The sequence below is a fragment of the Anomaloglossus baeobatrachus genome, chromosome 2 (genome assembly GCF_048569485.1).
Source record: "Anomaloglossus baeobatrachus isolate aAnoBae1 chromosome 2, aAnoBae1.hap1, whole genome shotgun sequence".
NCBI classification, from domain to species: Eukaryota; Metazoa; Chordata; class Amphibia; order Anura; family Aromobatidae; genus Anomaloglossus; species Anomaloglossus baeobatrachus.
The window spans coordinates 510,735,589-510,751,518 of record NC_134354.1 but is presented as its reverse complement, the minus strand read 5'-3'; the positions used below and the strand labels follow the sequence as shown (position 1 = coordinate 510,751,518).

The 15,930-nt window shown below is 44.9% G+C and overlaps 1 protein-coding gene across 2 annotated transcripts in view; it reads right to left on the bottom strand.

Annotated features, from left to right (window-relative positions):
• The window catches only part of SENP7 (SUMO specific peptidase 7), a 168,422-nt gene that overhangs the window by 22,172 nt on the left and 130,320 nt on the right, over positions 1-15,930 (bottom strand). For both annotated transcript variants that reach the window (XM_075336527.1, XM_075336528.1), the window contains exons 15-18: positions 7,639-7,761; positions 6,040-6,132; positions 3,591-3,784; positions 516-556 (exon numbers count right to left, since the gene is read on the bottom strand). In XM_075336527.1, coding sequence (XP_075192642.1) covers positions 516-556; positions 3,591-3,784; positions 6,040-6,132; positions 7,639-7,761 — 451 coding nt within the window. The remainder of the gene's footprint in view (positions 1-515; positions 557-3,590; positions 3,785-6,039; positions 6,133-7,638; positions 7,762-15,930) is intronic.

Genomic DNA, 15,930 nt, shown 5'->3' with positions numbered 1-15,930 from the left:
CATGCACTTGGCCCATATCAATTCGGCCAGGCAGTAGGCAACTAGTGATCTCTGGTTAAGAGTTCACCTTAACAGTAGGACACAAAACTGGTAAGGCTCCACTTCTCAACAACCACTCACGTAGCCATTTCCCAGCCAAAAATGGAAAAGATCAGGGAGAAATGAACCCTCTGTAGGATTTTTACAAGATTGAAGGACATAAACACACCAATGTCAATATCGAAATCAAAGGTCTCCATTTCCCTGCAGATATGAACCACATCACCCTACTAATTTTAGAGAGAGGTATAGAGAAATTGCTGATGTCCATGCTCAAATTCTTTTCATCAGACTGTCTATGGGCAAAGTCAGGTCTACAAAAATTAGGCCTTGTGTTTGGTTAGATACTTGGCAAACAAGGTGGCCACAAAGCATTTCCAGACATGGTAAATCAGGAGAACCAACGCATCTGCTGAATTTGGCAAGACTGTAGCAAACAAATAAACAAACAAGAACAAAAAAAAAAAACAACTTACAATATGTTTAGGGTTGCAGCTTGATCCCGAACTTGTAGAACCTAAAACATAAGAAAATGACATTAAGTAGCATTTTGCCAACCACTCCAAGGTATATTTGCCTTACAAAACAGCCACAGAGACGAGAGCTGCTTCCTCCAATAACTCTCTTAATATCAATAATTACAAAAGGCTTAAAGGGTTTCATCATAGCTATTGGTAGCATATCATGTCTAAAATGAGACAATGTAAACAGCAGCTATGCAAAGGATTTTAGTACAAACTTACCATGAACACATTTTTTTTACTAAACATGGCAATTTTCCATTTTTTTTTGCGCTTTTGGTTTATCTGCTCCTTGTTCCAAGAGCCTTAACTTTTTATTTTTCTATCAAAAACATGGCAACTTGTTTTTTTTGCAAGACTAGTTGTAGTTTTGAATGAGACCATGTTGCCATTTTAAAACCCATAATGTTTAACTTTTCGTTTGATGGAGCTTGTTTTTTTTTTTTGTCCTCATTGCATTTAGTTGCAGAGATGCTATGATCCCCCCCCCAAAAAAAAAAAAAAAAAACCCACGCAATTCTGGTGTTTTGAGATTACCAGAGTATTACAGAATACAAATGTTTCGGCCAAAGCCTTCTTCAGGGGGGAGCCACACCTCCTGAAGAAGGCTTCGGGTGAAACACGTGTTGGTGTGGTTCAGCAGTGGTGAACAATGGCGACAGGTATATACCCATACCTTGGGAATTTTGGTCTTTAATCATGCTATGCCTGTTTTCTGTGCCATATATTTATATGTAAGCAGTTGTTAATGCTTTATACTATTCTTGGTGATTAATCTCCTAATGGATTTATTCATATAGTGTTGCACCTTGGTATTTTGGTTTAATTTGATATACCTTGTTGGAGACAAATACCTATTATGTGTGTTACTATAGTTTTATATATTCTGTTATATTATTCGATGATCTAGTCAAAAGGAATTTTTCTGCTTACATTTAACATTGCTGAGCTCTGTGGTGCTTGTTTGCACTTTTATCATTACTCTCTTCCTTGCATTTTAGATTTTAATATATGAAAACTGATTTATAAATATTCTTGTTATAATTGTTGTCCTTGTTGGCCATTTCTCTATTGGTTCACAGTATTACAGAACGTAGAAAGAAAATTGTGGTCTCCTTTTAATTACAGATCTCAGGGTGGGTTTGCTAAGAACTCAGTCATGACAGGCACTGTCAGCAGATCTGTCTGTCATGATAATCCATCTGTGCGCTGTGGTTAACCAACAGGCTTAGGCTATGTGCACACTGAGTTTTTCACAGCGTTTCGGAGGTGTTTTTTTGTGCTCAAAACTGCATGACTGCTTCCCCAGCAAAGCCTACGAGTTTTCATTTTTGCTGTCCGCGCAAAACTTTTTTTTTTAGCTGCATTTTTGAGCTGAAAAAAAAAAAAAAAAAAAAAATGGACATGTCAATTCTTTTCCGCGTTTTACTGCATTTTCCACACATGCAATGCATTGGAAAAAAACACAACAAAACGCAGAGATCAAAAAAGCAGCAAAACGCACCGAAACGTGGTAAAAATGCATGCGTTTTTACTGATGTTACATTTTTGTGCGTTTTTAGCGGGCAAAAACGCTGCATCTTTGTAGTCACAAAAAATGGCAAGGTGCGCACATAGCCTTATTAGTGCATGCATCCAATCTCCAAAGTTTTCATGCTTAAAATGCTCGTCAGAAATGGCGAATGGTATATAAGCGTCTAGCAGCTGCAGGCAGGACTTTGTTCCACCCGCTGCTGTTAGAGTCAGTTTCAGACTTTGCATCACAGCCATTATCTGCCGGCAATGATGCAAGCACAGTTTACAGATTCGACGCTTGCACCAAAGACCAAGACCAGACATATGATGTACTGTGACGCGCTGGCAAAACCAGGTAGTCACAGATGACTGTACCCCCCACCAAGGGTACAGGAATTGCCTCCTCCTTGGAATTAACACCACACAACCCACACATTGGAACAACCACCACAAATCCTAGTCGCCCCCCCATGGCAGCCAGGACACACCAGTGGTCTTGAGGTGACGAGGGGTGGGAACCAGAGAGTTCAGTGTGTAGTTCGAGTGGAGTGGAGTGGAGAGTTGAAGGAGCAGTCGGTGACAAGAGCTGAAGTGCAGCGTGGTCAGGGTTGGAGCCCCTGGATCATGGGAGGACCGACTAGGTGGCAGACGACATTGTAGGGCCACAGGCGACGGCGATCCGGTCGCGGGAGACCTGAAGTGGACCGGGGCAGGGTTGTAGCTCGCCGATACCGACAATGGGAATCCTGTCCGGAGGCCGTGCACAGGTGGGGTACCTGGACCCTAGGACGAGGCAAGCTTCAAGCCCCTTGTTAATTGACTAGCGGGACAAGGTACCAGGCCTTGTTTCCGAGGAGAGAAGCCCAGATAGAGCAGACCGGCAGCCCAACGCGGGGGATAGGGTGTCCGCCAAGAACCCATTGAGATCCCACGGGTCAGAGTGTGCGGGCAACGGCTCCCTCTGTATCTAATTGGTTTACAAAACAGACTCTGTGTGAATTCTATCTAATTGTGAGTACACCGATGTCATCCGGTCAAACCTGCCGACGGCTCACCAGCCCTGCTCCCCTAACTACACCTGGGCCCCGGGACTACACCTCCCCCTACCCGTGGAGGGGATACCACCCTGCTGCCCCTGCACCATCGGTCCCGGACGCCGGCCCCGAGAGGCAGCGGCGGTGCCACCATCCCATCACCGCAACCCACGGGTGGCGTCACAGACAATCTCCTCTGTAAATACGCCCCCTTTTTCACTGTTGCAAGGACGGGTGGTTGCACGAGCCCTGGGTCCAGCCACCACTCGAGCCCCAGACACGATCCCGGATCCGAGCGTCACTCGAGCAGCCCCGGTTGCCGCAGCGGAGGCGGCACCCGTCCGCGACAGTACCAGTACATTATATCTAGGGATTGGGATAAACATCTTGATATGATGTGAATAAACACAGTCTAAATAAAACTCAAAATGTAGCGTAGGCAGCTCTCAGCAGAACAATAATAAGGAGCAGGAGTAAATACCTTCAGACTCACTGTTGCTTCCCTCTCCAATAGTTTCCTCTTTCTTTGACAAACGGTCATTGAATATAATGACTGACCCACTACCAGAATCCCCTCTTTTTTCCTCATCCTGAAAAGCACTTGGATCCTTTCGGTCTTCATAAATGTTTTTTTCCAGGTAGGGAAAACATATTACTACGAGATACCAGTGGGAACTGCAGGAGAAAAGGTAATATGGGAATTACTAATGCATTATCCCTGTACACATTACAATACATTCAATGGTACAAGAAGAAGTGGAAAAAGCAATAGTGGCATACATTAAAAGTTCAAAATCAAGAATAAAGATTTTTCAGTTGATCTTTTCACTGTACTACCCCATAAATACGCATGCTAGAATTTATTGAACTGTAAATTTAACTTTTTAATGTTTGCCCCAGGACAACAAAATTACAAATAGCTTGTCACTTCCGTCACCGACAGCAATAAATAGACAATAGTGGTATCTCTATGCATTTTATCTGGTCAGAAAATCTGCCAAGGATCGCTAGTTTTGGCCATCATTTATCTACTGCGTATAGCACACACAAATAGAAAGAGGGTCCAAAGATACAGTGTATAGTCAGTTTTCCATATGTCCGTGCCATTCAGATCAGTTCTCTTGTGCCTCAAATGGCATCAGTTGTCATTAAGCTTTTTCACTAGCTTATACTACACCACTGGTAAGGCAACTGATGTGCTGGATAAATGTGAAAGGTCCCATAGAAAACTATGGGGTCAGGCCTTGCATCAGTTTTCCTCCAGCTTGTCGTTGGCATGTCAGAAGGAAAAAGAAATAGCCACTTAGGTAAAAGTAGGTGAAAATGAGGTCTAACTGTAAAATATGCAAAAATCGCAAATTCGATCATGTAATCAAATTGGTTACAAGCTAGACACAAAGGTTTGGCCCTTTATGTCAATTTCTACATATAATAGCCACAGTGGTTTATGAATACAAGTAATTTCTCTCCCTCCAGTGTGAACCTCCACTCAGGACAGAATCTAATTGTTTGGCTATTTATCCCATCTCGGTGGCTCATGTGCAGTTTAGGCAGCACTCACATCAGCGGTATTTTGCCGCAAAACCGGATCAGTCACAAATGCATTTCAGTTCTATTCATTTCCAATGGAATCGCGGCAAGATGCGGTCACATGCGGTTGTGTATGATGCACGCAAGCGCGTGTGACCGCACCTTGCCGCGATTCCATTGGAAATGAACAGAATTGAAATGCATTTGTTATGGATCCGGTTTTGCGGCAAAATACTGCTGATGTGAGCGCTGCCTTATCTGTATCCAGAGTGGCTAGGTGCAACCGACATAAGGCCATCAAGAAGAAAACCAGTTCAGAGCAGGACATCCTACTTACAATGGAGCTACCTAACAATCTTGGTCAGCACTATGAAATCCAGAAGACCAATATGACAAAGGAAATTTAATACCTAGTTAAAAGCAGAAGCTTGATGAAAGAAAAAAGTGCTGTCAATATGTCAGCGCACATACACATAGTGATATTGTCATGCCTCAGAAGACAATGTACAGAAAGGGATTTAAAAAGAACTTGTCACCCGGTTTTTGCCACCCGATCTGAGAGCAGCATAATGTAAGGGCACTTGCTGGGCTGCTTAGTGGAGCTTTGATAAAATCACTGATTAATCAGCAGCAGATTATCATTAGAGGACTACTTGTTCTGCTGCCCGATAGTCCAGCATTAGTCATGAGCTCTGTATAACTGCTAGATCTGCAGATTTATCAAAATGACAGCAAACAGCTCAGTACGTGCCACATTGCTGGAATCAGGGTTTCTGTCTCTACATTATGCTGCTCTCAGATGATGGAGCAAAAACCTGGTGACAGATTCCCTTTAATCTTACAAAAAATGCTGAATTTTTCTGTGAGATCATTCAGGAAACTGGGATGTGCACTAAACATGCACAACATGGGTGAAAATATTCTGAAGGGAGCATAATGAATTGTGGTGACTGTAAAAGATCATAAATTAACAGCAGCCAAAATATAAACCATTACCCAGCCCAACCACCAACTCTTATGACCGCACCATGCTATATCACTACAGACAGCATCAGCGATGTCAATATGAAAAGTCCACCATGATTGATCACCATGGTCCAGTTATCATATCACATTGTTAGACTATGTTCACATGTCCAGTTATCTTTTCTGTTTGCCCGCTCTATTTAAAACAGACAAGAACTGAAACAGAATTCGTATCCTGTGCATTTCGGTGTCAAACCGTCCATTTATCTGTTCTGCTTGTCGATGCTAAACAGAATAGATAAACCGACATGTGAACATAGCCATTCATAAAAAAGGAGTGTATTATCAAGGGAATAAGTGAAACTATTAAAGGTAAATAGTAACGAGAGTAGAAACATTTTTTACAGTTTCCCTGTATTTTGTGAAATACTTACTTTTCATTAACGGGTACAAAGATAAAATCCTTTGCAAAGATATCAACATGTCGGGTCCATGTTTTGACTCTACGATGTCTCCTCTGTGCAGCACTGTACAGATAATACAGCGATATTACTATTAGAAATATATTTACACCGTATTGTACAAAGCTTCAAAAGGTCAAAGGAGCCCATCATAAAAAAAAAATCTGATTTTACAGAACTTAACCACTCATTTCTCAGAGTCTTCTGCCACACTGCCTGTGTAACAATTAATGTGATTAATCTCTACAAAATAAATGATTTGGATGATTAATTTCTTGAAAACTATTAACCCCTTCATGACCGACTGATTTTTCGCTTTCCGTTTTTTTTTTTTCCGCCATTCTTCATCTGAGAGACGTAATTTTTTTTATTTTTCAGTCAATATGGTCATGTGAGGGCTCATTTTTTGCGGAAAGAGATGTACTTTTAAATGAAATCATAAGTTTTACCATATAGTGTACTGGAAAACTGCCAAAAAAAATCCAATTGCAGAGAAATTGCAAAAAAAGTGCGAAAGCACTATTGTTTTTGAGATATTTTATTCACCGTGTGCACTATATGGTTGGTGCGAGTTCGTAGACACCAAACCTGTATAGGTTTACTTTTATATAAGAGGTTAAAAAAAATTGGAAGATTGTCCGAAAAAAGTGGCGCACGTTTTACGCCATATTCTGTGACCCATAGCATTCTCATTTTTCGGGATCTATGGCTCAGTGAAGGTTTATTGTTTGCGTCTGGAGGTGACATTTATAACTGTACCATTTTTGCGCACATGCTACATTTTGATCGCTTGTTATTGCATTTTGCGCAAAAGTTGTGGCGACAAAAAAACGTCATTGGTGTTTGGATTTTTTTTGCCGCTACGCCGTTTACTGATCAGATTAATTGATCTTATATTTTGATAGGTCGGGCGTTTCTGAATCTGAACGCGGCGATACCAAATGTGTGTATTTGTGTGTATTTTTTTTAACCCTTTACTTTTCAATGGGGCGAAAAGGGGGACACTTAGGTTTTTATGGGTATTTTTTTTTTTTACTTTCTAAAACTTTTTTTTTTTTACTTTTTTTTATTTTTCTAGTCCCCCTAGGGGGCTCTGTATGGATCAACAATTCGATTGCTCTGCCCTATCTGCAGATCTCAGCTACACAGCAGATACACTCACTATCTGCTTCACTTGGCTCCGGGCCGAGTGAAACTGAAAGTAATTCATGTCAGGTACAAAAGTCATCACATGACCCTGTGCTACCATGACAACCACCTGAAGTCACGTGATCACGTCACGTAACTTCCGGTATCAGGCAGTAAGTAAATGTTTACCGTGATTATAATGGCGCTGTCACATAATGACAGCGCCATTTAAGGGGTTAAACGGCACGAGCAGATAACGATTCTGCTCGTGCCTAGCAGGCACACATCTCAGCTGTGAAAATCAGCTGAGATGTGCGCCGATCACTGCATCCTGCTGCTGGCAGACCGCAGGCAGTAACATTATGACCGCTAGGATGTGATATTACTGCCCGCGGTCGTTAAGGGGTTAACATACAAGTAATAAAAAAAAAACAATCAACTTACGGCATTTCCAAGTGTTTATCATCTGTAACATTATCTTTTCTTGTCAGGCACCTAAAGAAGAAACTGCTAAACACATGGCATTTCTGTGCGAAATGTGTTGGAAACTTCTCTAATAGGAGGTACCTGTAGGAGAGAAAAGGAAATAATAGAGAACTACGACACTGAATTAATGGCCTATTTAGTCTGCACGTTCATGGCTGCAGCAGATAAGGAGTCAGGGAGCAGGGTGGAAAGTCTAGGGTCGATCCAACAATTGTAAAACCTGTATTCATGCATTATACTGCACCCAATTTCACAATGCTAACAAGTCCTGTTCATTTAGAACATCAGACAGTAAATTAATTGCAGCTCACAAAATGTGATTTATGTTATTAATTGTTCTTTATGTGAATTTACACATTGCTAGCACTAAATGATATTAATACTAATTCCTCCAAGTGCAATATATCATCTGCTGCAAAACTTGTTATTTTTCAATGTCAAATTTCCTACTTATAGGTGTTTGTTATAGAAAAAAAACACAAACCTGCACAAGGGTGATATATAAAAAGACGACTTCTAACCAGAGAAGCTTTTCAATTTGGTATCTAGTTATCCAAATGGTCGCAATTTTTATAAAAGAGATTAGGTATTATTATTGATTTGCTGAGTTTTCTATACGTGTTGCTTTTTATTTTTTCTACTTATGACACGAGTCCTAATTAATTATGAATGTCATGTGTTTTTAATGCATTGTTTTTATTGGTTCAAAAAGGAGATTTATGACTTATGGGAAATTTTCCATCATGCTTTGATAAAGAATGCTGGATACTGTTTGAAACGCATAGCCTAACATGTTTTTCCACCGTGTTCCACATGTGATTTTTTTTTTGTAACCCTTTGTGATTTCAATAAAGAAAGTTTTTATCCATAAGCTGGGACCTATTTTTTTCCTTCTCTGCATGTTCGGCTCCGTGCACACTGGACTTTATATTTGAACAGCGATCTGGCATTAGAATTTTTGTGCATCAGCAGGTCACACAGTAAAGGCCCCGTCACACTAAGCAACATCGCTGCTAACGAACAACTTTTGTGACGTTGCTAGCAATGTTGCTGTGTGTGACATCCAGCAACAACCTGGCCCCTGCTGTGAGGTCGTTGGTTGTTGCTGAATGTCCTGGGCCATTTTTTAGTTGTTGCTGTCCCGCTGTGAAGCACAGATCGCTGTGTGTGACAGCGAGACAGCAACAACTAAATGTGCAGGCAGCAGGAGCCGGCTTCTGCGGAGGCTGGTAACCAATGTAAACATCGGGTAACCAAGAAGCCCTGTCCTTGGTTACCCGATATTTACCTTTGTTACCAGCCTCCGCCGCTCTCACTGTCAGTGCCGGCTCCTGCTCTGTGCACATTTAGCTGCAGCACACATCGGGTAATTAACCCGATGTGTGCTGTAACTAGGAGAGCAAGGAGCCAGCGCTAAGCAGTGTGCGCTGCTCCCTGCTCTGTGCACATGTAGCTGCAGCACACATCGGGTAATTAACCCCATGTGTGCTGTACTAGGAGAGCAGGGAGCCAGCGCTAAGCAGTGTGCACTGCTCCCTGCTCTGTGCACGTGTAGCTCCGTGCGCTGGTAACCAAGGTAAATATCGGGTTGGTTACCCGATATTTACCTTAGTTACCAAGCGCAGCATCTTCCACGCGGCGCTGGGGGCTGGTCACTGGTTGCTGGTGAGCGCACCAGCAACTCGTGTAGCGACGCTCCAGCGATCCCTGCCAGGTCAGGTTGCTGGTGGGATCGCTGGAGCGTCGCAGTGTGACATCTCACCAGCAACCTCCTAGCAACTTACCAGCGATCCGTATCGTTGTTGGGATCGCTGGTAAGTTGCTTAGTGTGACTGGACCTTAATACTGGGACAAAGCTAATCAGTTTCAGATTAGTATCAGTAGGAGGCAGACACTGGTCTGGTCTCAGACCTATTTCTACATTAAGTTTTTGTTTTTCTTTTTACATTTCTTCTTGTTTCTTTCACAAAGGATGGTTTTTACAAGTTTGAAAACAAAGCAGACATGCCACTATCGCCGCACAAGACCAAAAGCACAGGGCTGAAAGTGTCACACTATATCTTCTCAGGTCTACGTGGCTGGACCTTTAACGCCCTAATGGATGAAGAGTGTATGGGCAACCAGGCAGACTGTCCTTGCCTTTACCTCAGGTCCACTCGTCTACCATAGCAAAGTGTGAGCAGGGAGTGAAGATGGATCCAAATTACAGCTTTGGAGATGGTCATGAGCAGGGGTGGGCAATTAATTTTCCCATGGGGCCGCATGAGAAATTGGGATGGTTTTAGAGGGCCGGACTAATATAATTAACTCAGTTTTACCCAATACTGTATATAGCATATATACTATCCCTTCATATACAAACAGTAAGTTACGGACTGTGTGACCCCTCGTGGCCCTGCACGCACACATGTCAAAGATCTATCATTTTCATTCAGGAAATCTAGAGTCTCCAATTCACTGTGCATACAACATTCCATCTAAGATGTGTGATCAACGAGTTGAAGTGGTCTCTGATCCCTGGACAGTGTCTAGTCTTCTTGTGAATGCTATTCGACGCTGCAGAAGGAACAGTCTTTCTCTCCAAAGACAAGAAGTCTGCTCTTCATCACAGCATATGCTCCCTCAGATGTCCCTCCCCTTTTGCACGAGTGTACTGGAAAAAAATGGTAGCTGCTATTGAAGAGATATTCATTGCGCAGTTTCTCACCAGACCTCTGCAAATTGCCCTTCTATCTCATTGAGAAAAAAAGACTGTCCTCAACCTGGATCAACTGCTTCTTCTTCCTCCACGAGTCAAGCAGTCTTAGGCGGGCTTTACATGCTGCAATTGCTGGCGATGTCGAGCGCGATAGCACCCGCCCCCATCGTACGGCCGATATGTGGTGATCGCTGCCGTAGCGAACATTATCGCTACGACAGCGTCACACGCACATACCTGTCTAGCGACGTTGCTGTGACCGGTGAACCGCCTCCTTTCTAAGGGGGCCGTTCGTTCGGCGTCACAGCGACGTCACTAAGCGACCGCCCAATCAAAGCGGAGGGGCGGAGATGAGCGGGCCGAACATCCCGCCCACCTCCTTCCTTATTGCTGGCGGGACGCAGGTAAGGTGAGGTTCCTCCTTCCTGCGGTGACACACGGAGCGATGTGTGGTGCCGCAGGAACGAGGAACAACATCGTTACTACAGCAGAAACGATAATTGGGAATAGGGGGGCATGTCACCAATTAGCGATTTTGAATGTTTTTGCAACAATTCAAAATCGCTAATAGGTGTCACACGCAACGACATCGCTATCGCGGCTGAATGTGCGTCACAAAATCCGTGACCCCCAACGAGATCGCTTTAGCGATGTCGTAGTGTGTAAAGCCACCCTTAGGCCTGGTGGCAATATTTTCCCCCATTCTCCAGAAAAGATCCCTCCATTGGCAAATGGTGAAGATGGACATAAGTTTCCTCGCTCGGGGAGCAGCATTCCAGAATTTCACCATTAAGGGACGTTGAAAGACTCAGGAAATCTCTCTTCCCATCAGTACCCTAGAACTCTGAGCTCTTCACCTGCCTCTTCTTTACTGGCAGGATTACCTGTAAGGCTGCTCGGTTTGCACCCAATTCAACAATGCCATGGCCGTGGTATACATCAACCATCAGGGAGAAACTCAAAAAGAACCTACAAAAGGTCTCTCTGATCCTTACATGGGTGGAACGAAAAGTTCCAACAATTTCAGCAGTACAAATACCCAGAGAGGACAACTGGCCACAGACTTCTTAAGCGATGAAAGGTTTTCTAGATTCGGCTGTCTTTAACCAAATCTGTTTATGATGAGGCAAACCCGACATCAATCTGATGGCATCAAAACTTAACAAAAGGTCCTCTGTTGGTACTAGATCCCGTAATCCTCTAGCAATCAACTCTGATACTCTGGGCTAAATAGTCATTCTGTATCTGTTCATCCCTCTGCCCTTTACACAGGCTGATCAAGATCAAAGTGGAGGTCATATCCATCATCCTCATAGCTCCAGACTGGCCCAGAATATCTAAGTATACAGACATAGTCAACCTTCTCGCAGTCACCAAATTAAAGCTTCCAGCTTGACCCGATCTGCTTACTCAGAATCCAATCTTCTACCAGAATTCATGGTATATCAAATTAATGTCATGCCTGTTGAAGCCACGGTGTTAAGAGCTTCAGTTTTTTTCTGCGCAGGTCATACAGATCATGATTAAGCCACAGATGTCTTACTCCTCTCGCATCTATCATCATACATGGAAGGTTTTCATTCACTGGTACGAATCCCATCAGGCTGCTCCTTTGTCCTTTTCTCTTTGGTCACTCCTGGCCTTATTACAGTAAGGCCTCTCTCAGTTCTCTTTAAGAACAGGTGTCTGGCCTCTCATCAACAAAACAGGACGTTTCTTCAGGGTGTGGCCCATTTGGATCCCTCTTTTGTCCTCTTGTGTATCCTTGAGATCTCAATTTGGTACTAGAAGCTCTTTAGGGCCCTCCCTTTGAGCCCACTCAGGATATTTTCCGTTGTTGCACTTATGGAAGGTGGCAATCACGTCTATTAGGTGGGTTTCAGAAGGGGCAGCCCTTTACTATTGTTTTCCCTTTCTCATTCTCTACCAGGACAAGGTGGCCTTGCACCCGGTTCCTTCTTTCCTTCCAAAAGTTGTCTCAACCTTCCATCTCAATGACAAACCATTGTTTTCTCCTCATCCTTATGCTAGGTCCCTAAACAGTTGGACCTGGTCAGAGTTGTACACCTTTACCTGTCAATGACAGCCCCTAACAGATATTCAGATTCCCTGTTCATTATCCAAGAAGATCATTGTAGAAGTATCTCAGCTTCTAAGACTACTATTGCATTTCAGATCCAATCTGCCATTCTAGATGCATATTGGGCAATGGACAGGGCACCCCACCCAGGGTTATGGCTCACTCCACCCATGCAGTGGTGGCTTTCTGGGCTGTTCATCATCAAGCCTCTGTTTTGCAAGGTTGCTGCCTGGTCCTCTGTACATACCTTCTACAAGTTATACAGAATTCACACCTACAGCTCAGCAGTTGCGAGCCTGATTAGAAGGGTTTTAAAAGCTGCAGTTGCCCAGGATCTTAACGGAGAGATTTGCCTTTTTTCTTCCATTTTCTGGCCTTATTCTTCTTCTTCCCACCCTTGGGACTGCTTTGAGACATCCATGGGGTTTTTTTGGATAGAGAAAAGAGGATTTTGGGTACTCACTAAATTCTTTCTTGGAGCCTTCACTGCGGGACAAAGCACTTTGTGCCTCTGTTGGCCTAGTGTTGTGATCTATGTTGCTCCTCCTACTGCTATCTCACTAACTGATTAGCTTGGTCCCAGTATGTGGGAATAACCTGCAGAGGAGCTAACGTTTTTGCCTAGTGTTTGCCTCATAGTGGCAGTAATATACACCCATGGTTTCCTGTGTCACCCAATGAAGGCTCTGAGACAGATATTTTACGGCATGTACTAAAAATCCGCTTTTTTTTTTTATATAATTCTTGTCTTATTTGTTTATATTAAAAATTTGAAGTTTACTTCAAACTGAATAGCAGCAAAGAAGGGAATTTTGTTTACTTACCGTAAATTCCTTTTCTTCTAGCTCCAATTGGGAGACCCAGACAATTGGGTGTATAGGCTATTCCTCCGGAGGCCGCACAAAGTATTACACTAAAAGTGTAAAGCCCCTCCCCTTCTGCCTATACACCCCCCGTGCTCCCACGGGCTCCTCAGTTTTGGTGCAAAAGCAAGAAGGAGGAAAAAAAATTATAAACTGGTTTAAAGTAAATTCAATCTGAAGGAATATCGGAGAACTGAAACCATTCAACATGAACAACATGTGTACACAAAAAAACAGGGGCGGGTGCTGGGTCTCCCAATTGGAGCTAGAAGAAAAGGAATTTACGGTAAGTAAACAAAATTCCCTTCTTCTTTGTCGCTCCATTGGGAGACCCAGACAATTGGGACGTCCAAAAGCAGTCCCTGGGTGGGTAAATAATACCTCATAATAGAGCCGTAACGGCTCCGTCCTACAGGTGGGCAACCGCCGCCTGAAGGACTCGCCTACCTAGGCTGGCATCTGCCGAAGCATAGGTATGCACCTGATAGTGTTTCGTGAAAGTGTGCAGGCTCGACCAGGTAGCCGCCTGACACACCTGCTGAGCCGTAGCCTGGTGCCTCAAAGCCCAGGACGCACCCACGGCTCTGGTAGAATGGGCCTTCAGCCCTGAGGGAACCGGAAGCCCAGCAGAACGGTAAGCTTCGAGAATTGGTTCCTTGATCCACCGAGCCAGGGTTGATTTGGAAGCCTGTGACCCTTTACGCTGGCCAGCGACAAGGACAAAGAGTGCATCCGAGCGGCGCAGGGGCGCCGTACGAGAAATGTAGAGTCTGAGTGCTCTCACCAGTTCTAACAAGTGCAAATCCTTTTCACATTGGTGAACTGGATGAGGACAAAAAGAGGGTAAGGAGATATCCTGATTGAGATGAAAGGGGGATACCACCTTAGGGAGAAATTCCGGAACCGGACGCAGAACCACCTTGTCCTGGTGAAACACCAGGAAGGGGGCTTTGCATGACAGAGCTGCCAGCTCAGACACTCTCCGAAGAGAAGTGACTGCTACTAGGAAAACCACTTTCTGCGAAAGGCGTGCGAGAGAAATATCCCTCATTGGCTCGAACGGTGGTTTCTGAAGAACCATCAGCACCCTGTTCAGATCCCAGGGTTCCAACGGACGTTTGTAAGGAGGAACGATGTGACAAACCCCCTGCAGGAACGCGCGTACCTGTGGAAGTCTGGCCAGGCGCTTCTGAAAAAACACAGAGAGCGCAGAGACTTGTCCCTTAAGGGAGCAGAGTGACAAACCCTTTTCCAATCCGGACAGAAGAAAGGACAGGAAAGTGGGCAAGGCAAATGGCCAGGGAGAAAAACCCCGAGCGGAGCACCACGACAGGAATATTTTCCACGTCCTGTGGTAAATCTTGGCGGACGTTGGTTTCCTAGCCTGTCTCATAGTGGCAATGACCTCCTGGGATAATCCTGAAGACGCTAAGATCCAGGACTTAATGGCCACACAGTCAGGTTGAGGGCCGCAGAATTCAGATGGAAAAACGGCCCTTGAGACAGCAAGTCTGGTCGGTCTGGTAGTGCCCACGGTTGGCCGACCGTGAGATGCCACAGATCCGGGTACCACGACCTCCTCGGCCAGTCTGGGGCGACGAGCATGGCGCGGCGGCAGTCGGCCCTGATCTTGCGTAACACTCTGGGCAACAGTGCCAGCGGAGGAAACACATAAGGGAGTTGAAACTGCGACCAATCTTGAACTAAGGCGTCTGCCGCTAGAGCTCTGTGATCGTGAGAACGTGCCATGAATGCCGTGACCTTGTTGTTGTGCCGGGACGCCATTAGGTCGACGTCCGGCATCCCCCAGCGGCAACAGATCTCCTGAAACACGTCCGGGTGAAGGGACCATTCCCCTGCGTCCATGCCCTGGCGACTGAGAAAATCTGCTTCCCAGTTTTCCACGCCTGGGATGTGAACTGCGGAGATGGTGGAGGCCGTGGCTTCCACCCACATCAAAATCCGCCGGACTTCCTGGAAGGCTTGCCGACTGCGTGTTCCTCCTTGGTGGTTGATGTAAGCCACCGCTGTGGAGTTGTCCGACTGAATTCGGATCTGCTTGCCTTCCAGCCACTGCTGGAACGCTTTCAGGGCAAGATACACTGCCCTGATCTCCAGAACATTGATCCGAAGTGAGGACTCTTGCTGGGTCCACGTACCCTGAGCCCTGTGGTGGAGAAAGACTGCTCCCCACCCTGACAGACTCGCGTCCGTCGTGACCACCGCCCAGGATGGGGGTAGGAAGGATTTCCCCTTCGATAATGAAGTGGGAAGAAGCCACCACCGAAGGGAAGCTTTGGTTGCCTGAGAGAGGGAGACGTTCCTGTCGAGGGACGTCGGCTTCCTGTCCCATTTGAGTAGGATGTCCCATTGAAGAGGACGCCGGTGAAACTGCGCGAAAGGGACTGCCTCCATTGCTGCCACCATCTTCCCCAGGAAGTGCATGAGGCGCCTCAAGGGGTGTGACTGACCTTGAAGGAGAGATTGCACCCCCGTCTGTAGTGAACGCTGCTTGTTCAGCGGAAGCTTCACTATCGCTGAGAGGGTATGAAACTCCATGCCAAGATATGTCAGCGATTGGGCCGGTGTCAGATTTGACTTTGGAAAAT